The sequence below is a fragment of the Musca autumnalis genome, unplaced genomic scaffold, assembly GCF_047663935.1.
Source record: "Musca autumnalis isolate F117 unplaced genomic scaffold, ASM4766393v1 scaffold_4, whole genome shotgun sequence".
NCBI classification, from domain to species: Eukaryota; Metazoa; Arthropoda; class Insecta; order Diptera; family Muscidae; genus Musca; species Musca autumnalis.
The window spans coordinates 55,606,874-55,630,245 of NW_027411977.1; the positions used below are offsets into that span (position 1 = coordinate 55,606,874).

The 23,372-nt window shown below is 34.8% G+C and overlaps 1 protein-coding gene across 1 annotated transcript; it reads right to left on the bottom strand.

Moving 5' to 3' along the window:
- Positions 1-17,262: 17,262 nt before the first annotated feature.
- On the bottom strand, positions 17,263-18,830 carry LOC141400786 (carboxypeptidase B1). The gene is made up of 3 exons (XM_073980283.1): positions 18,656-18,830; positions 17,690-18,598; positions 17,263-17,630 (listed from the first exon to the last, which is right to left on the bottom strand). The coding sequence occupies exons 1-3, from the start codon at positions 18,733-18,735 to the stop codon at positions 17,309-17,311; spliced, it is 1,311 nt and encodes a 436-aa protein (XP_073836384.1). The 5' UTR covers positions 18,736-18,830; the 3' UTR covers positions 17,263-17,308.
- Positions 18,831-23,372: the final 4,542 nt, after the last annotated feature.

The following is a 23,372-nucleotide window of genomic DNA, read 5'->3' on the forward strand; positions in this document are numbered from 1 at the left end:
TATGTCTTAAAGTTTTTTTTATGTTGTTGGGAAAATTACAACAATAAAATTTTACTACAAAGAGGTTTGATATTTCACATTGAAACAGATGGCTCAACACCACTACCTTGTATCTCTACCATGGCCCAAATAGTTGTATTTCATATTTATTAGGATGTATAATATTTTCATGAGATTTTATTTAAAATTTGAACTACATTTACCTACTTAAGTGGACCTCTACCGAACATTTGTAATATAAGCCCAACTAAGAAGAGATTTCCACTCCTCTCTAATTGTTGATTTCGAATTAAACTTGTAGAGTCCATCGAAGCCCTGGCATTCCTTCCGCCATGTCGTCCGTGTTTACACACTTTTTAGTGGGTTCGTCATGGCTCACTCTTATGACATAGCCTAGGTAACGCAATTGTTGTATTCCGAAACATTTAACCATTGTATAGCCGATACAAAACATGGACCCAGGGACTCCACTTTCAATACATTTATTACTATTGATATAAGAAAGTTTTGAGCCAAATTTTGTCAGCCAACGTCAAGTGGTTCGACAGTTAATGAGTTTTTAACCACTAAATACTCGAAATCGGGGTACCCTTATATGGGGGCTACAGGAAAACGTGGACCTACGTTGACAAATATGTGCAAGGATATATTATACTCCTTGAGGACTCACTGTGCCAAATTACAGCCAAGTTGGTTGTAAAATTTGGCTAATAAATGAAAAAACCTTAAATCAGGATGTACGGCTATATGGGGGCCATGTTCAGTACCAGAAGTTCTTTTGACATAAGAACGATTTATGCCAAGTTTTGTCAGCCTACGTCAAGTGGTTCGGCAGTTAAAGAGTTTTTACCCAAAATTTGGGTAAATACTCGAAATCGGGGTACCCTTATATGGGGGCTATAAGAAAACGTGCACCTATGTTGACAAATGTTTGCAAGGATATTTTCTACACATTGAGAACTCACTGTGCCAAGCTACAGCCAATATTATTATAAAATGTGGCTAATAGACAAAAAATACCTTAAATCGGGAGGTACGGTTATATGGGGGCTATATCAAAACATGGACCCAGAGACCCCATGTTCAGTACCAGAAGTTCTGTTGACATAAAAACGATGTAAGCCAAATTTTGTCAGCCTACGTCAAGTGGTTCGGCAGTTAATGAGTTTTTACCCAACACTTGGGTGAATACTCGGGTATTTACCCAAGTATTTACCCACTAGTTCAAAGTATTGTAAAACTATCCATTTTGAAACGAATTTACAACCTAAACGCAGGAATGGGGTGTAAAATGTTGTATTTGCCATTCAACATAGTAAATACCCAAATAAATACCCACAAATGGGTATTTACCCACCGTGTGGGTATTTTCCGGGTAAATACCATCTCTATTCTGTATACTCAAGTTTTAAAGGGGTGTTCCATTCAAATGATCCAAGTTTTTACTTACATTTTTTTCAGGTGGAAAGCTGCATACCCCCAACGAAGGCAAACACAACATTTCAGACACTTTGGTGGGATATTGAGGCAACAACCTTCAAAACACCGAAAATCGGGAAGTACCTTTTTATGGGGGCTATATGAAGGACCTATCCCGACAAATTTCAAGTGGAAAGTTTTATACCACCAACAAATTTCAGCCATTTCGGTAAAATATTAAGGCAACAACCTTCAAAATACAGAAAATCAGGAGGTACCGGTATTTGGGGGCTATATGAAGACGAGGACCTATCCCGACAAATTTCAGATGGAAAGTTTTACACCACCAACGAAAACTAAACACCAAATTTCAGTCATATCGTGTGGGCTATATAAATACGTGGACCTATACCGACCAATTTCCAGTGGAAAGTTGTAAACCCCCAACGAAGCCTGAATACCTAATTTCAGCCATTTCGGTGGGATATTGAGGAGACATCCTTCAAAATACAGAAAATCGGGACGTACCGTTCTATGGGAGTTATATAAAGGCGTGGACCTATACTGTCTGATTTTTCGCAAGGGATGTTTTGTACCTTTAGCGAAGACTAAATACCAAAATTTCAGGTATTTCGGTGGGATACTGTGGCCACAACCTTTAAAATACCGAAAATCGGGAAGTACCGTTATCTGGAGGCTATACCACCAAATTTCAAGAGGAATGTTTTGTAACCCCAAAGAAGGCCAAATAACAAATTTCAGCCATTTCGATGGGATATTGAGGATACAACCTTCAAAATACGAAGGCTGAAGACCTAATTTCAGCCATTTCGGTAGGATATTGCGGCAACAACCTTCAAAATACAGAAAATCGGGACGTACCGTTCTATTGAAGCAATATGAAGACGTGGACGTGGTTATTCCCTCAACGAACACTAAATACCGATTGTCACCCATTTTGGTGTGATAATGAAATCCTTTAAAATACCGAAAATCGGGAGATACAAATACTGGAATTTTAAAAGTTTTGCTAGAGAAGGCCCAGTTTACGCACTTGCAGAATACAACGCAGATATTACTGCCATGCAGGAAATAGCATGTATTTGGAATGACAACACCTAAAGGTGACGCATTATATTACAGCTGTCATGATATAAATAACGAGTTTGGTGGCCGGTTTTTAATTTGTTGGAGGTAAACAAGTTTTCGGTTTCACTCCGGTGGATGAATGACCTGCTACAATTCGGATAAAAGTTAAATTTTTCGTAAACATTCAATGACCTGTCCATAGGAAAACAGATAAGTCTGCTCCCTATGAATAAAATGTAGTATGTGAGATATTGTGTGAACGATTTCAGTAGTGCGATTCTGTAACTCCTTAACGACAGAATTAACGACGAATGTCGGTAGTTAACGATAATTTTCGGTAAGTGCTATTCTGTATACAAATTTTAACGATTTTTGTCGGTAAATATTGTCGTTAACTACCGAAAATTATTGTTAAGTTAACAACCAAAAAAAAGTAGTCGTTAAGTCTTAACGACAGTACATTATAGCAATATTTTGCTGATTTCTTTTAAAAATTGTGTTTTTATATGAACATATGTTATGATAATAAGGAGGGCACACAAGATAAAGTCCGTCTTATTGAGAAAAATCGTCTTAAGGCATTTACATAGGTTTTAACTATGTAGGATAACATGGGGCAGCTTCGTCACTGTTATGCTTATGCCAGCGCCGATTTTATTGAACCTGCATAAAGATCATCAAAGAGAAATTTGTAGAACTTCGATTAACTCATAACTTTCCCTTGGATGATCTTTATGTAGCATCAATTAAATCAGCGGTTGCGAAAGCGCAACAGTGGCGATGATTCCCCATGCTACCACACGTATGAACGCTGCTCTATCATATATTTTAATTATTAAACAGAAAAACGCTAGTTAATGCTTCAAAAGAACTCACGTGTGGTACTGCTACGTAAGACCTATACCAATGCCATTAACACTATCTTTTTAGGATGCTTTTTTTGGCTCAATGCCGTACTGGGGCGAAAACGTGTATAGTATTTCTATACCCTACTTTGTTCTGTGGTAATCTTATACATTTAAACTCAGCACAACTAGCATCCGAATGCTAAAAATGGCGTATAAGCTTTGATTTCCGAACTTTTCATAATCTTCGCTATGAGAAGTACCATTTAATGTGGGCGTGAATTGAATATGTGAATATATAAACTCAAATAACGGTAAAGTGGATTCACCAACATCCTAGCAGGGGCTTAAGTCATGTCAAAATTCAAATCTAAATAATCATATGGCGAAGATAACTATTTTTGCACTCCTCTGAATATCCTTACAAAACCTCACAACGCAAAATACGACCCCAAATTTAATTAGAAAAATTTAACTGCGCTTTTAATAAAGGGTTTTGGGTCTTATCACTTTTTATTTTTAAATCACACACATACAATAAGAAGTGACCGTCATGGCATCGGTAGTCATGCTAAATTGACAGCATCCTAGCTGCACCACCCTTGTATAATGACTTCTTTACGTAACAAGATGTAGGCTCGATTTCCTTGCACTCATTATATATTCTTTTTTGCTGGCTATTTTCTTGCAGATATATTCCTTGACGGCGAATGACATGTTTATTCATATCCTGAAATAAAACCACAAACATCTATGGCATGAATGTATTGGTCATTTAACTGCTAGAAATACATACATACACACTTGACACTTTAGAAATTCCTGGGTTACGCATGCTGGAATGCTTGAAGACACTTGGTCGCGTCACATTCCTTCAAATAGCAGATTTTTTGTACACCTTAAACGCTTTACGTTTTGTATTCGCGACGAAATAATGTTTTCAGTTTCAAAATATATTTTAATTAAAATTAAAATATAATAATTGACATTTTTCTTCACATCGATATTCGTCGGTATGAGTTAACGATTTCTACAATCGGTAACATAAAGTTACAGAATAACACAATCGTTAATTCAACCGAATATTTTCGTTAACTACCGATGTCGGTTCGTTATTTAAAAAAGTTACAGAATCGCACTACAGGTAGAAAGTTTTATATCACCAACCAAGCCTGTAAATCAAATTACAACTATTTCGATGGGACATTGAGGCAACAACCATCAAAATATCGGGAGGTACCGTTCTATGTGGGCTATGTTAATACGTGGACCTTTAAGTTGAAAGTTGTACGCCCCAACGAAGCCTGAATACCTTATTTCCGCCATTTCGGTGGGATATTGAGGAGACATCCTTCAAAATACAGAATATCGGACGTACCGTTCTATGGGAGCTATGTATATAAAGACGCAAGGGATGTTTTGTACCTTTAGCGAAGACTAAGTACCAAATTTCAGCTCATTTTCAATACCAAACATCTTAGGAGTTATAGAAACTCCTATTCCAAATTACAAAGCTCTATCTTAAAAATTGCGAGCTGTATCTTGATTTCAACAGACGGGCATGGTTATTTGGGTTATAATTTTTGAAATTTTTTCTCAAAAACGCTATTCTGTAGCGTGAATGAATGAACTTTTGCCTATAAATCACATAACGTTTAATCCATTGAAATATAAAACAAATCTATTAAAAATACTTTTTTGAAAAAATTTATGAGATGAAAAAATCTCAAAAACGAAGGGATAAGCTCAATTTTGATTTTTTATACCCTCCACCATAGGATGGGGGTATATTAAGTTTGTCACTACGTTTGTAACTACTCGAAATACTCATTGTATGGACCCATTTTTTCCTACAGCCCACATACGGGTAATATAGGCCAAAAGTTGATCAAAACTCGACATATAAAAATCGCGTTTTTAAAAACAAACTATTGGTAAACAGTCACCTGACCCTTTTCCCCATTCGCTATGACCATCCGCAACTATCTGCGGTTAACCAATCCAAAGCAGCAGCCGATTGAACTCAGCTATAATGAAAGCAAAAAAGTACATGTTCAAATGTTATAAAATGAAGTGAACATTGAAATAAAAATATTTTCGCGAAAATTTATAATTTTCAAGGTTTTTTGTTTTTGTATATTCTCCGTACAAGATAAGCTTATAAAAGTACCAAATTGTTTTTGCAGTTTCACTCTTTAATAACCCTGTGCAACACTGGAAATGCAAACAACTTCTAATGGGCATTTTCTGAAAGTACATATTGAGACTACAAAAACCTTAATTGGTTTTTGTGTTCTTAGATCGGGTTTAGATTTTATGGCCTCATCTAAACCGATCTAAAATAAGCATTTTTTCCAGAGATCAGGCCTTTATCTCCGAAACTAATAAGAATTTTGCTTTGCAGTCTTCAGCAATATTGTAGCCCTAAAGCAGTAGAACTTACAGAAGAACTAGGAAAAGCTGCATCTAGCGCATCAAACTCATTAAAATATAGAAAAGTTTACATAATTTCTGAAATTCTGGTCAGTAACAACTAAACTGTTGGGAGTTGAAACAAGTAACCATTCTAAAAATTTTCCAAATAATGTGACCATCAATTCTTAAGAACATTCTGAAACTCTAAATTGGTTATTTCACGTTGTTTAAGTGGTATTTCATAACATACCATTTACAAAACTTATTTCAAACAATGTTCACACAGGCTGTTTATTCTCATGTTGGGGATTTCAATGAATTATTGAAATATTTACCAAGTTGTTGTTGAAAAATTTGATTTAAACAAGGCGATAGAGGCATTTTACCACAATATAATGTTCTGAAGAGTTGTGTATTTCATTCCAGAGAATATTTCAAAGGTAACATTAAGAAGAATTCAACATTTTGGAAGATACGCTGCGAAATATACACAAATTATAGAATTTTTAGATATATTATAAAATTTGAGGCAATAAATGCAGTTTTTCGAGTTCACTATTCCTCCAAATATTTTCTTCTTGCTCTTATATACAACTTTGCTGCAGATGTCAACACAAGATGCGTATTGGTTCTAGAGATACAGCCCCGATTTGTTTTAAAAATTCGATCTTTAACCATGTTTAGATGAGGCCATAAAAACCGAACCCGATCTAAGAAAACAAAACCCAAATATGGTTTTTGCCTTTTTGGTCCTCTACTTTCATAAAATTTTGGACAGAAGTTGTTTGCACGCGATTGGCTCAAAAATGTTGCACAGTGTAATGGTGGTACGTCTCTTCCTTCATGCATATTTTTTATGATAATTTTTAAGATAACTCAAATTTCAAAAGTGAAAAAGTGCATGATGCGAACGTTTGCGGGCAATAATTACTTTTGGTGATTTATGCACTGAAGTCTCCAACATTAGATCCAATCATAAAATATTGCGCATATTTGCGCCATTCTGAAAAAATCTAATTTTTATCAACTAAACCATTGAAATATTTAAATATGGAAGTATTTAAGAAAAACATTTACAAAATACAAAAATATTTGTATATTATTGTTGACCTTTGATCTCTACTTTCTTCTTCTGCTTATTTGGCTTGAGGTCAGTAAAATTGAAAAGACATGAATTTTTGTTTATTGGTAATAAAAAACAAAATTGAAAAACAAAAATTCATGTCTTTTCAATTTTACTGACCTCAAGCCAAATAAGCAGAAGAAGAAAATACAAAAATAGTTTGGCAACGTTTGCCAATACTAATTTTTGATCTGTCTTATAGCAGGACTCTTATTTAAAAGACTAAATTAAAACTTTTGATAAATGTTTGCGCCATTCGGAAAAATCACTGGTTTTTCTGAAGTAAAATTGGAATAATTTATTTAAAACAATTTAAAAAAAATTAGCTACATATTTTGGCAACGTTTGCCAACACTAATTTTTGGTCTGTGTTATAAGCGGGTCTCTTATATATCAGAATGTATCATAACTTTTGATAAAAGTTTGCGCCATTCCGAAAAATCACGCCTTTTTCTGAAGTAAAATTGGAATAATTTATGTAAAATAATATAAAAAATATTTTACTAACGTTTGCCAACACTAATTTTTGGTCTACCTTATTAGCGGGGCTCTTATTTATCAGAATGTATCATAACTTTTGATATAAGTTTGCGCCATTCCGAAAAATCACGGTTTTTTCTCATATAAAAGTGGAATAATTTAAAAATAATAATAGAAATAAAAATCGAATGGATATATAACTATATAAATCTGAACCGATTTGAACCAAAAATTGACACACTGTTTTCTGGTCTCGTTCTGGATGCATGTACCAATTTTTAGCTTGATCGGATATATATTGCGCTTTTAGTGCATTATTTACCTCATATCCGATGCTAATATATGAGGCGCTCAGCGCCAAAACGGCCTAACCCACATTTTCAAAAAAATCAAACTGACTATGCTGGACGAACCGGAACCTTTTGTAATACATACTAAAAAAATACCCAATTACATAGATTAACCCTATGTTATTCTACATGCCGAAAACTGTTTTTCCTTTACTGAAAGTTTGAAAAAATGTGGACGCCAAAATGGCCTAAGCCACATAGACAAAATCGAATACTGGAAAAAATACGTGTGGGTTAGGCATATTACGTTTTAGTCAGGAGTTTATTTGAAAAATAATATAAAAATAAATTTTCGAGAAGATTTTGTAAGTAAAAACCAATGGTTATGTAATAAAGTTGACTTACGCCCTGGAGTCAATGTAGAATGTAAGAAGTTAATAATGTATCGCGATCAATGTGGTGGCCAAAATCGTAACATAAGAATGGACACTATTTGCACATACATGGTCAATAATTCGACCTTCTCAGTGGAACGGATAGACCACACATTTTTAGTGTCTCTCCATTCATGCCTACCATTCGATCAAGATTTTGGTGATCCTGATGATTGGGATCGTGTAATCCTCACGGCAAAAAGGTAACCATTTCACTTGGTAAGATGACGACAGATGAAATAAAAAGCATATCCTCAATTGAGATACTAGTATCAAACAGAAAAATCTCCGAAGACAAGACTTCAAAAGTTGAATGGCTTAAGATTCAGTGCCTTCCATTCCAAAATGCGAAGCCATTTATAATTCAATACAAATATTCAAATAACATAAATGTTTTATTTCAAGAAGTTAATATTTCAAAAAGGAACTCCAGCAAGTACGTAAATTTTGAATTGGAACCGCTTTATCCGGGAGGATGATTTATTAAAGTTGCAAAGTTTAAGGATTTACAGAAACTCAAAGGGTAAATCATGCATTTTATATTAATTTAAAAACAAATTCGAGAGCCGAAGATGAAGATATCCAGGAATAAGACCAATAATTTTTATTAATATGTATCAATTAAAACGCTCACAGTTATTTTTATTATTCATCTGCATAACATTTGTTTTAATAAATGGAGACAAAATGGCCTAACCCTCAGTTTCTATCAATATATTTTTTTTAAATGGATGCCAAAACGGCCTAAGCCACTTTAATTTTTTTATTAACTGATTAAAACAGTCTTTATCTATGTAAACTAATGCCTAATGATTAACCTAAAACAAATATTACAACTAATATGTATTTATCTATATATATAAAAAAGGATGATGTTAGTTACTACGCTTATAACTCAAGAGCGGCTGAACAGATTTTGACAATTCGCACCAATTCGGAATGGTCTCATAGCAGAAAAGGATAAAACCTAAAAAAATCGCGAAAAATTTGCAAAAATATTTTTTCAAGAATGTCAATTTTTCCACAAATTGCTATCGAGCTTCGCGTTTGGAGTATACCTTGACACTTATTTGGACAGTTTTTGGCGAAAATGTTTTGTCAATTTTTGAAAGTTGTATAGAATTTTTTATTCACAATCAACTCGATTTTAATTTATTTTCAAGTGTCTTTTTAGGAAATTAACAGCGACAAAATTGGTTAAGAGGATAGGGCTTAGTTTAGAGTTTGTAAAGATTAGTGGTGGTTTCGGTCAGATTCCGACTGAAAAGATGAAGATGATAACGCGGAAAGAGGTTTCCACAGTTATGAGGAAAAAGGTACAAATCCACAAACATGGTTGTTGTGGCCAGGGTTTCGGAGTCGGAGTCGGAGTCTACGAGTCGGAGTCGAGCAATTTTGCTGGAGTCGGAGTCGGAGTCTGAGTCGAAAAAAATATCTCGACTCCGACTCCGGCCAATTTTTCCTACAATATAAAAATTTAATATTAAATTCGGGACACCAATTTTTTTCAAAAATCATTATTTATTTTAAAGGAGAGCTAAAAAACATATAAGCAAACCATACAAATTCAGAGAACGATTCACAGAATATTTACTGTCATTTGAAGTCTAGTCTTTTCATCTATATTTTGATTACTAATTGCATGCCCAGAATATTTTTGGTTCAGTTGATCTTTTATTTTTGTTGCAAACTAAAGTTATGTTCTATGACAATCGAACTATAATTGGACATTTAACGTCTTTTGTATAAGTCTTCTGTCAGAAGATCTACTGGTCTTCTCACCAAAGTCTACTGCTCTTCTGATCTTGCCTTTTGTTAGATGTCATCCTTGTCTTTTATTAAAGGACCTGTTGGACTCCTATGAAGGTCATTGTGGTCGCTATGGGAAATCTTACTAATTACACTGTGACATAAAATGGAAGTCAATGTCTGGGGGTAAAAAATTCATGTTGAGAATGAAAGCCCCTATTGAATATATTAAGAATTCCAAAGGACCCATACCAGGAGTTTGTGGTTTATGACGTAAATATTGTTTTATTGACCCCCCAATAATGATTGAGTAAGTTGCTTTATATCTTTGTTTGGCGATATTGTTTCATAAATGAAATGGTTTCAGATAAATGAAATGAATAATCCTTTAGTAGATTATTTTGTTCTTTTAGCTCAGTTCCTTAAAGAACAGGTAGAATAGGATACGTTGCAAAAATTTCGTCGATCGGACAAAAACTAGCTTAGATATGAAAGAGAGCGTTAGAAAGAGAAAGTTCATTCTGATTTGTATGTAACATCGAAGTTTGAAACGCGGTTTTCTCAAAATGACATTTTGGAATGCAGTGCCCAATGTCGCTCGAAAACGGATGATGCTATCTTCATATGTTTTTGTGGGATTATTATACATATAAAAAGTTTGTACTTAAGCGAAAGACTTAAAAAAATATGGCGTAAAAACTATCCATTTTTTAGTTAAAATCGAAATGTTGATATTGACAGTTCACAATTTTTTCAAAAATTGATATTTTTAATTCCGTTTCGCTTATGTACAAGTTTATTAAGTTCTCCATGATCCCACAAAAATATGTGCTGATCGGTTTATTCGTTTCGAGCTACAGTTGGCACCGCACAACGCTTTAATAAAAACAGGGTTTCGTAGACGGCCATTTGCACAAAGCCTTTTAATATTTTTCAACAAATTTTCAGAAAGTAGATTATGTTATGCTCTTTCAGATAAAGGGAAAAATCTATCAAAAAAGTTTCGTAGTTTTTAGGTGAGAAAGGTTTTTTTGGGCTTTTTAACTGGGAATCACCTCTTAAGGCTCTCGAAAAATTCTAAACTGTTGGCTTATATCCATTTTAAAAAACCTGGTCATGAATTGCTAATAATTTTTACTGCATGTAGTCCTTATGATTTGTATTGTCCCTTTATTTTCACATAGTCTTGTGCCAGACTATGTACATTTTCATGAAAATGTTTTGAGCTTATGGGTAAGAAGGGAAAAAGCTATATCCTTCACCTCCTCTCTCTCCTAAAAGTTAAAAAATTTTCATGTTATATTTACAATGTCTGGGGCAAGAGTTATTTTTTCACGAAGAAAAGTTCCTCCCAGAATATTCTCGTGCTTGTACTTTGTTGCTATTTTCCATTGTAAGATTCAGTAGAAACAGTATAGATATGCATTTTACTTCATATTTATGTTCTGTAGTTAAGTATTATATTCAAACGGATGTCTTTTCTAAAGAATATGTTAGAAAAAACCAATACATTAGCCTATATGGGCCCAAATATACGAAAAAGTTAAAAATCTGTGCATATTTTATTAGCGTGTAGCGGTATAGGAATTCACACTCGGAGTCGAGCCGGAGTCGGAGTCGGAGCCGGAGTCGTGAAAAAAATTGGCCTGGAGTCGGAGTCGGAGTCGACCCAAAAATACCTCGACTCCGAAACCCTGGTTGTGGCATGTATACTTTTAAACTGTAAGTAAAAACATCTCCGAAAGATCAACTTCCGATTTATGCGGTATAAAATTTAAGCTGTACCAGATATATAATGATACCAGATATATAATGATGTCCCCACTGAAAAGGAGTATGAATTCAATCAGTTTAGTTCCCGCAGAGCTGGAAGGCCATTACAAAAGATCAAATACATATGTACACTGCTACTGTTGGTACACTGTATGTATGTACATGGAAAAAGGATGATATTCAAAATTGGAAAGAAAAAACATGAAATCGGAGGTACTGGAGACTTTTTGGTCGAATTATCTGACAAATATTCTTTATCGGGCGACATAAGTAGGTAAATACTTATTCAACGTTATTTAGTTTGTGATATTAATTTGACTATGTTATTTACGTCGAAATTAAATATAGGTTGACCAAGTAATCGACAACAGTCACGTGTTAGTGTGACAAGACTTCAAGCATCCGAAACACACAAAGAACGGCAACTAACAGAATAGCTCTGCTTACAAGAATCAATGTACCAAGTACTGGATTGTACAGTCTTAGTCAAAATTCAATTACCGCATTTGTCCGTGTTACCAGAGCCATTGCATCTAATTCCGAACTTGCAATGCAAGTAGAATTCGGGAGATCACGTTAAACAGAGAAGTCAGAAAAAACAGACGAAGGTGGTTACCTGATAACGATCGGATCCCTCTGCTCAAAATAGGTTAATTGATTAAAACGCAAATTTAAATAAACACTATATTCAGCATTAAATTCAAATTCCTACGATCGCATTCCTTCCTTCGTATTCAATTGCTTGAGTGAAATATCGTGTTCATTGATGAAAACAAGAATTGCAGAAAACCATCGATTATGAAACGAATAGGGGCGATATGATATTATTTTGCTTCAACTGTGCTACCAAAAAATTTTATTTAGATCGCAAAACGCAAAACGTTTAAAACATATATTTTAAATAAAACACTGTAAAAATATATCACTTTGCCTCACAGTACCTTCTCTCTTCGCCAAACTGACAAAGAAATATTTGCCATTGAACAAGGTGATAGCAATAATAGTATTATAGGTTTGAACCACAGCCATCAAGTTCTGTACCTAACAAACTGCGAGACGAAGTTCGCCGGGTCCCCTAGTGATTAATAAAAAAATTATAAAAATATTTTAAAAACTTGTTTTCTTTGAACTTCGTTTTTTTCAGAACCATTTCAATGTGGGTTAGGCCGTTTTGGCGCTGAGCGCCTCATATATCCAAATCTGGACCGATTTTCATTATTTTCTACAAAAATAGTCCTTGGACCAAAGATATGATTTGTGCAAAATATTATATCAATCGGATTATAAATGAGGTTTTAAGGAGTTTTAATCACCTTTTAGCATACATTACTCCTATGATTTTATATGACAATACATGAATATGGGCCCAATTTTCCTGCAGCCCCCATATAGCGGTACCACCTGATTTCAAGTGTTTTAAGGATTTTATCTTCATTTTTAACCCGAATAGACTGTAATTAAGCATTTGGAGTTCCCAGTGGTACTAAAATTTCCCAAACAAAAATTGTGGACATAGGTCCAGATTTTGGTATAGCCCCCATATAGCGGTACAGCCCGATTTCAAGTGTTTTAAGGATTTTATCTTAATTTTTAGGCTGAATTGGCAGTTGGAGTCCCCAATGGTACAGAAACTTCTCCACCAAAAATTGTTGACATATGTCCAGGTTTTGGTATAGCCCCCACATAGCGGTACCACCCGATTTCAAGTGTTTTAAGGATTTTATTTTCATTTTTAGCCAGAATTGGCTGTAACTTGGCATTTGGAGTTCCTAATGGTACAAAAAATTTCCCCACAAAAATTATGGACATAAGTCCAGCTGTTGGTATAGCCTTTATATAACGGTACTACACGATTTCAGGCATTTTAAAGTTTTTATCTAAATTTTCGGCCTAAATTGACTATAACTTTGTCAACAGTGGTCAAAAAATTGTATTTACTAAAAAGTAAAAAATAAAAAATAATTTAAAAAAGAAATTAGTGTTTTATTTAGAAATATACTTAAAATTATAAACTAATTTGTCGCTTAGCCTCAATAAATACATTATTTCTCATGATGGAATCTCTCAACTAAAACGCTTGCATTTAAATTATAAATGGTGGCAATATTAAACGGCAAGCGTTTTATTTGAGAGATTCCATCATGAGAAAGAATATATTTATTGAGGTTAATCGACAAATTATTTTCTAGTTTTAAGTACATTTCTAAACAAGTAAAAAAGTATCAGTCGGCTTTTCCGACAGAGATATACCCTCAGCCTGTGTATATTGAAATAATTTTTCCCCAAAAATACGTATGTATGAAACTACAATGTTCATAGATGAGAAAAATTAAAAAACTACAAAAATCGCCGGAGCGCTTTTTAAATAAATCGCGATTCAAGTTGACATTTTTAGGGGCTGTTTATGTTATCACGATTTTGCTTAGAAACCGCAAGTCCTATCAAAATGAGATTGAAGAAAATGTTGTAGCTATGAAAATTCTCTACAAAATTGACCTTTACGGTATTTTTGTAGGTTTTACCATTTTTAAGATTTTGAAGTTCAAATTGGGACAATGCACTGACTGTATCGCCGCCTTATAAAACAATGTCATGAAGGGTTCGCCTTAACTAACTTTTAATGAAAACAGCTTACACAGGGGAAGTTTTTGTGAATTCTGAAACAGTAATGTTGATAGATGAAAAAAATCCAAAAACAAGAAAAAATCGCTGTAGGGATTTTTAAATAAATCGCGGTCAAAATTCACATTTTTAGGTGTTTTTTAGGTTTTAACGATTTTGCTTGGAAACCGCAAGTCAAATCGAAATGGAGCTAAAGAAAATGTCGTAGCTGTGATAATTCTCTACAGGATTGACGTTTATGATTTGTTTTCAGGCTGTACCATTTTTGAGATAAAGAAGCTCAGTTTACATTTTTATTTTTTTTAGGGTTTCGCGATTTTGCTTGAATACGGCAAGCCTTATCGGTATGGGACCTGAGAAAATCTTATAGCTGTGAAAATTCTCTACAAGACTAGCTTATGTAATTTTTCCTAGATTTTAAAATTTTTTTAGATATCTAAGTTTAAGTTGGGAAATTGCAGTCATGACATTGTTTTATAAGGAGACGATACAGAATTGAATTGAATTTGAATTGTCCCAATTTCAACTTCTATACCTCAAAAGTTGTAAAACCTACGAAAATATCATTAAGGCCAATCTTGTAGAGAATTTTGATAGCTACAACATGTCCTTCAAACTCATTTTGATAGGACTTACGGTTTCCAAGCAAAATTAATCGCAATTTTTTTAAAAAGCGCTCCGGCGATTTTTTTACTTGTTTGATATTTCTCATCTATGAACATTGTAGTTTCAGAATCCGCAAAAACTTTCCAGGTGTAAGCACCTTCCATTTAAATTTGATTCAAGAGCACCGTGGGGGGTTTTAAAAATGTTGGGCATTTGAACTGACAAAAATGTTGATTAGGATTAAAGACCAAAAGTTTTGCGGAGGAGATACTAAAATGAATGGATCGACATTGACCGTTATGGAAGTAGATCTCCAGCCACAATATATGGTGGCATAGAGGGTTTTTACACTCTTCGGGTTGTTTGCTCAAGAAGTATGGACTTGCCCCTAGAAAACTTTTACCATCGTAATTGAGGCTGCGAATGCAAGTTGCTTCAACAAAAACCAAAGTGATTCGATATTAGGTCTTAAAGTGAACTTATCCGAAATTTTGTGTGGGAGGTACCGGATGGAGTGGACAAATATAGTCCACATTTGAACCTGACCTATATCTTGTAGATAGACAAATTCGGCCACTCAATTCAAGAGTAACCGTACAATAAATTTTTCCAAACATTTCTGAACTTTTGTGGGGGAGGTACCTGAAAGAGTGGACCGATATGGCTTCTATTCAAACTTAGACTATGTTTTGACAAAATATTACTAAGGCCAAATTTTGGACAGAATCGGCAGATCCGTTCGAGGGTTATCTTGCGCTCCAACCACCTCACACGGTGTCATAGGGGTTTTTTGCAATTTTCAGGTTATTTTCTCAGGAAGTATGGACTTGCCCCTGATGAAAGTTGTACCGTCGTATGGGGGGCAGTGTAAAACAAAAATCAAAGCGATTCGAGATATGGCCCTAAACTGAACTTTTCCGAAATTTTGTGTGGGATGTACCCGAAGGAGTGGACCGATTGAATCCGTATTGAAACCTTTTCTAAGTCTGGTACACATTCTACGATGGGCAAAGTATGGACCAAATCGGTTGCTAACTTCAAGAGTTATCGTGCGCAAAAATTTTCCGAACATTTTCGAACTTTTGTGGGGGAGGTACCGGAAGGAGTGGACCGATATAGCCCATCTTCGAACTTAAACTAAGTTTGGACAAAATATTACGAAAGCCAAATTTTGGATCGAATCGGTTAATCCGTTCGAGAGTTATCGTGCGCTCCAGCCAGATCGACAGACAGACGGACGGACGGACATTTCTCAATCGACTCCAAATTGTCTGGAACATATTTCGTCCAAACATACTTTGGGTCTAAAACCATTATTTCGATGAGGCACATTTTGCCCATATGAAAGTGTATATACATGCTGAGGGTATAATAAAACACTGAAACTTATTTTTCTATTATTATTTATTTCACATCTTTGTGTTTATTTCAGCTATGAAATTAATATTTTAACAACTTACTTAATGTTTCACATTCGTGTCAAACTCTATTTTAAAAAAAAATATCTATAACTTTTATATTCCAAAACATATTCCTCTATATTTTTGTAAATATATTCTATATACTATTCTTAAAAATTCAAGTCAAAATTATAACTATTTTCTTTAGTCAGTTCCATGCAGTTGTGATGCAAAACATACAAATTCGATTATCTCAAAACGGGCAAATGGCTTGAGCATGACACCGACGATAATTTTACCGGTCTATTTCTGTTTTCTGTCCATCTTACCCACTAAACACTTTGCGATCATAATCAAAAACAATAAGTGCCTACTCTAATTGGATCCCGCTCACAACCTTTTAAGACTCTAACTGGTGGTAACCGAGATTCCTCTTCGCCTGTGGATGAATAAATCGCAACAACAACAACAAAGAACGGAACACAAGTGTTTTGTCACGATATGCGATATGCATACACACCACCAGAGCAAAAACAAATTTTTACCCTCCCGTCGTCGCTTCTACGTCTTCAATTGCACCATACCCATAGCTCTTTATTATACAGGGCTCCCGCTTACCCTGTTGTTACGCTCTTTGTTTTCAAGTATAGAAACATCATGGAAATTCTGCAGTTTATGTTTACTATAATCCATTAAAAATATCAAATAAAGTAGTTTATTTAAATCACTATTTGGTGCCTACAGCACAGAATAAGTCCAATCTATATTTACCCCGTAATCAGGAAGATCGTTCAACTTCAAAACAAATATATGTCATAGACCTATAACTTGATAACAACCAGCCATCCACAAATACTCGTAATATCTATTAAATTTTTATCTGTCAATGTTCTTTCATCTCTTTTAGTACCTATCTCTGTATGCACACACCTACATTTATACATTCACTTACCTGAACTTGAAATATTTGCTTTCATTCTAAAATTGATAAAGCTGTTAATCAAAAAATATGTTTGATTTTGCAATTTTTAATTAAATCAAACCATTTAATTAAATGAACTGTTTACAAAAATGCAGGTTTTTCTGTGGGATATTTTTCAACGACTTTGTGGGCCATGGCACGGATACCAATCCAGGTTTCGGTGACGAATTCATCAATTTTCGAAGCTGGTGGATCGAAGCCGGTAAGACCACCACCAGGTAATTCCATGGTAATGGAAATGGGGAAACCAGCATAGAAAGCATAATCGTCACTGGCACCAGCAGCAATGTACAAGACATTGGTGGAAGAGCCAACACTGTAAACGGTGCCAGTAGCTTCATAGATAGCATCACCACCAGCACGGGCAACTTCATCCAAATCTGGCCAGGTTTCGGGCAAGTCACTAAATAAAACCAAAATTAAATAAGTTTATATCACTAAAAATTTACAAAAAGAACTTACGCAGTCCAGCCCCACGGATACAACAAATAATTGCCATAAGAGTGAATGGTCAAGTACATGACACCACGTCCCTTCAAGGAATGCATTAGATCGCGTACAACAATAGTTTCGTTTTCGGAGAATGGTGTGGGACCAGCATAGGTGTCGGCACATGGATTGTTGGAGGCACCCTCTTCATTCCAGTGGAAACCAAAGTTACGATTGGGATCAGCACCATAACAAGTTTGTCCCAAATATTTGTATGGTTGACGGGTCTTACGCCAGATACGAGCCAAAGTTCCAGTCTGGGTATGTTCATAACCATCAGGATTAACAACGGGCAAAATAATCCAATCATAATCCAAAAGAAGAGCAGAATTCTCTTCGAAATTTTCCACCAATTGGTCAATGACATACAAGACAGCAGCTGGAGAAATCCATTCACGGGCATGGAAACCACCATCCATGAAGATGACATTCTTGTTTTTGCGGCCATCACCATTGCTAATGGTTATGGTCTTCATGTCACGACCTTCGTAGGATTTGCCGACTTGTTGGACGGATACACGGTCAGGATAACGTTCGGCTAAATCTTCAATGTAGGCATTGATTTCGTCATGTGAGTAATAACGTTCGGTGCTCAAACGACCTTTGCCAGTGAAAGGTGTTAAACTGCGTCTCAATTTCATCAGTTGGAATTCACGTTCAATGGTAAGGCCAACATTTTCATTGAGGACATTGTGTGACAAACCCAAAGAGGCCAATGCAGCCAAGAAATTTTCCTCTTCATTGGGATTGACCATGACACGAGCCACATGGTTGGGTAATTTCGACAAGGCAAAGAAATCATAGAATTCCTCGTTTTTGGACAGCTTATAAAGGAAATCAATTTGTTCTTGAGTTTGGGGTACAACCTCGTAGATTTTGTAACTGTAATTTAAAGTAGATTATTATTTCTTCACCATACAAATTTCTTAAAGGACTTACCCATCATAGGCAATGCCACTGGCACTGCTTAGGGCCACAATGGCACCTAAAGCCAAAATTGCAACAGTTGATCGCAACATCTCTAGTGATCCGTTCGTAGCGGAACACACTTTATTACTGGCTTCATCCAAATCAGTAGCATCAACACTACATATACCACCACCACCATAATCGCCTAACCTCGACGCATGCGAATCGGCTTATCTAATCGTAAATTAACTACTAATAAGTTATAAATTATTTTTTACAAATAATCAAATCTTATCATAATTTAACTCAATTTCTGGCAACAATTTGAAAATAATATTGAAATATTTATTAGAGTGGAAAATATCTAAACATTCACCACTGGACATCTATCATATAAATTCTGGATGAAAATGCCACAAATTGAAATAGTATGGTGACAATAATTTGGCACGGTACCAAGACAGCGGGAATATATGGAATTATAATATAATAAACTAGCGGACCCGGCGAACTTCGTTTCGGTATTAAGGAATAAAATTTCATACAAAAACTCAATTTTCGATTTTTCCAATTTTCCGACTTTTCCAGAGAGATTTACCAAAATTTTCTTCCGTAAAGACCTTCTCCTCGAAAATGCGAATAACTGACAAAAAATTTTACAGAAATCGGCCTAGCCGTTCTCATTTTATGAATTACTATACATTTTTTACACCATTTTTATATATATAGAAATAAATAAATATAATAGAAACTATACAACAAAAAACCTACAATATATGAATAAAACATAAAGTATAATATGTAAAATATAAAATACAAAATATAAAATATAAAAACAACAAGTTTAAAGTGGGATGTAGTTAAAATTGATTACTTTAGGGGACTAGTTTCGTCCAACTCCACTTGGACTCATCAGTTCTCTTAGTTCTTTGTATTGAAACAAAGAACCCTTCCCCAATATTATGACGACTCGAGCTCAAGAATAAGTGTGACTGACCCTAAAGTGAGCCTAAAGTAATCAATTTTAATTACATCCCACAAATAGTAAGTAAAACACACATCTCAACAAAACTGCCAAAGTGAATCTAAAAATAAAATATAAAATATAAAAAAATAAAATATAAAATATAAAATCTTTATAAATAAAAATCAAATGCCGTTCGTTGGTAATGACATCAGTTGTGAAATGTTCGCCATAACCCGACTTAGGTTTAATCTTAAATTTTTATCTTTTCTACAAAAACAACTGAACCAATTTTTCTGAAATTGTCAGGGAATGTACAGGCATGGTCCCCGGTTAAAATGGGCTACACATTTTGTTGAATTGCGGAGGGTCCGGGTACTTCCCCTATACCCTATTTCTTTAAAAATGCTACGAATGTATCGGTTTGGAAATTAATTTGCGAGACAATTGTGGTTGTGTCTCCGACCTAACCTATTTATTGGGACCCAAAAACTTGACCACGCCCACTTTTTTAAAATATATTACATCTACAAAACTACTGAACCCATGAAATTTCCAGGGAATGTACAGGGATGGCCCTCGGTGAAAATAAGATGTACATTTTCTTGAATTTCGAAGGGGTACCCCGCCCCTTTGACATATTTAAAAAAACGACATAACCAAACTTACGTTTTTATGTAAAGAAAATTTTACCACGCTCACTTTTTCAATTTAAGTTTTTTCTGCAATTGTCAGGGAATTTACAAGGATGGCCCCCGAAAACTGGCTACATATTTTATTGAATTCCATAGGGGGCGGGGTACCTCCCCTATGCAACATTTTTAAAAACGCTATAAATATGTTATATATTGAAAATTGATAACCACGCCCACCCTTTTTAATACATTATTTTTTGAAAACTACTGAACCTAATTTCATGACATTTTCAGAAAATGTTCAAATACAATAAAATATATAGCCCGTTTCGGGGCCATCCCTGTACATTCCCTGACAATTTCAAGAAAATCGGTACAGAATTTTTTTAGAAATAATTTTTTGAGATTTTTTTTTTCATTTCATAGAATTTTTTCAAAATTTGTATACCCTCAGCATTTATTCTAACGAGGGTATATGAGGAAAATTCAGAATTTTTTAATATTTCATTTGAAAAAAAATTAAAATTTGTTTTTGCCGCTACATGAACCATTTATGGAGCATGCATTGAGAAAAAATTCCCATTCTCAAATCTGTTCGAGATACTAATTGTTGATATTGCGCGCAAAAGTTATGGCGGTTTCAATTCTGAATATTAGAAAAATCTTTTAAAAACGCTATTCATTATATAGAGAAACATTGTTAATTTATAGCTTCCTACATACTATATGTTTACTGAGGTTTCATAACTTTAGTGAAAAAGTTGTAAATTTTCGCGAAAATTAGGAAATCATTCAAAACAATTGGTAGTTTGCAATTTGTTTTAATAAAATTCAACCTGTTTATGCATCTAAAAAATATGTACGTAATCTAAACATCGCGAAGATTCAAATAAAACCTATACTATACAAATCCTATTTTTGTAAGAGAAAAATTTATTTTGTGAGTTAGTTGAAGAAATTGTAAGAAAAACAGGTCGAAGTTATTCTTCTATTTTAGCTAAATTTCACTCAAAAAATAACATTTTTTATTCTAATCACTTCTCGAATACACGCTAACATCTAGCAGAAGATATGCGTATCTTTCAAATAAATGTTGAGTTACTCTCAATGGGGTATAATCTTGAAATAAAACTGTATCGGGTAATGTTCACGCTGAAATGCGTGTAAATCGCTAAATCCTCAAAATAACTTGATGCGCATGCGGTTTTCCAATGCAGCGAATTCTTCTCTTTTAATTTTTAAACATTTGCCAGGATTTACTTTGGCCGCTTAGATGTAGCATCGTCTGCAGTTTAGTGTGCAACAAACTGTATAACGCTTATAATTTGCACAAAGTACATACACTTTTTATGCGCATCCGATTTCACTATCATCAATGAAAAAATACATCGATCTATACATATTTCGATAAAATCTATCAAGAACCGTGGATGTAGCATCACACATTATTTTTAGGATAAATCGGATACTGCTCCCATGCCACTAAATTTTTTAAACCGCTGTTTTCGCAAAAACGCGAGTGATGTGTCAGTTTCTTCATTGAAAAGGAAACAATCCACAGAAAACGTGATTAAATCCGCGATACTTTCAAAAACATTTTACACACATTTTTCTGTTTTTACAGTTCCTGTTTTCGCCGTTCTAGTGGATGGATTTTCACGATCTATGATTTATATAATCCGGGCCGTCAAAAAATTAAAATATCTTGGGGTGCCAGCACAATCAAAAGGATATTGTAAATACTGTACCCAAAAAATAGGGTTTTTCCAAAAAATATCGCACTAAATTTTGGCCTTTGGCAGTTAATTACTGTGATGCTGTCTGGGCTACATAGTCAATATACATATCAAATTATGCGTAATCGCGAGTACTTTGATTCTATTGTATGTTTGAAGTACCCGAATGCGCGTCGCAGTTAGATTAAAAATACAAAAAACACCTAAAATCTGGCTTCAAAATGTCAGCATCCATAAAATGTAGTGGATGTAGTGGATATTTTGAAATCTGATACATTAAAAGTGTAATCTTCATTGTGTATTCTTCTACTTTTACTTTGGACAGATATCCGTAATTTAAACGGTTTAACCGCCAATCGAATAACAACGTAAAAAACTCGTTTGCTTCAACGTGTTTTTACTTATTTTTATTCATTTACGCGGTCATAGCTTCCGCGCAAATAAACTTATGTATTTAGCCACATTTTTGAGCTTTGATTAAAAACACTTCGTTTGAGGTACACTGCAATATTTCGCGAATTATAACAGATCAAACCTTGGCTTCATCAATGTTAAATTTTTTTAACTTTTCCTCATACACAATTTCATTAGGGCAAAATGTGCCTTATCGAAATAATGGTTTTAGACCGCAAGTATTTTTGGGCGAAATCCGTTTCAGACAATTTGGAGCCGATTTAGCAATGTCCGTCCGTCTGTCTGTCTGAATGGCTGGTGCGCACGATAACTCTCGAAAGGATGAACCGATTTGGTCCAACATTTGGTCTTCGTAATATTTTGTAAAAAAATTAGTTTAAGTTCGAAGATGGGCCATATCGGTCCACTCCTTCAGGTACCTCCCCCACAAAAGTTCGAAAATGTTCGGAAAAATTGTGCGCACGATAACTATAAAAGGTAGTAACCGATTTGGTCCATGCTTTACACATCGTGAACTTTCTACCAAACGTAGATGATAGTCCAATATGGATTATATCGGTCCACTCCTTCGGGTAGCTCCCACACAAAATTTCGGAAAAGTTTAGTTTAGGACCTGCTCTCGAATTGCTTCGATTTTTGTTATAGCAACTTATATTCGCTGCCCCCATTACGACGGTGCAAGTTTTTTCAGGGGCAAGTCCATACTTCCTGAGAAAATGGTCTGAAAGCTCTAAAAATCCGCATTGGCACCATGTGTTGTGGATCGAGCGCGCGGTAGCGCGCGCGGATAAACCGATTCGATCCAAAATTTGGCTATCTTAATAATTTGCCCACAGTTGATTCAAGTTCTAAGATGGGCCTTATCGGTCGACTCATTTGGGTACCTCACCCACAAAAGTTCGAAAATGTTCGGAAAAATTGTGCGAAGATAACTCTTAAAGCTAGTAACCGATTTGGTCCATACATAGACCAGACATAGATCATGTTACAATATGAAC

Bases quoted from the DNA above. Each gene is read 5' to 3' on its own strand.
- LOC141400786 (XM_073980283.1), bottom strand. From the start codon at position 18,735: ATGTTGCGATCAACTGTTGCAATTTTGGCTTTAGGTGCCATTGTGGCC. The intron at 18,599-18,655 runs GTAAGTCCTTTA...TTTAAATTACAG, and splicing joins AGTGGCATTGCCTATGATGG to TTACAAAATCTACGAGGTTG. The intron at 17,631-17,689 runs GTAAGTTCTTTT...GGTTTTATTTAG, and splicing joins TATCCGTGGGGCTGGACTGC to TGACTTGCCCGAAACCTGGC.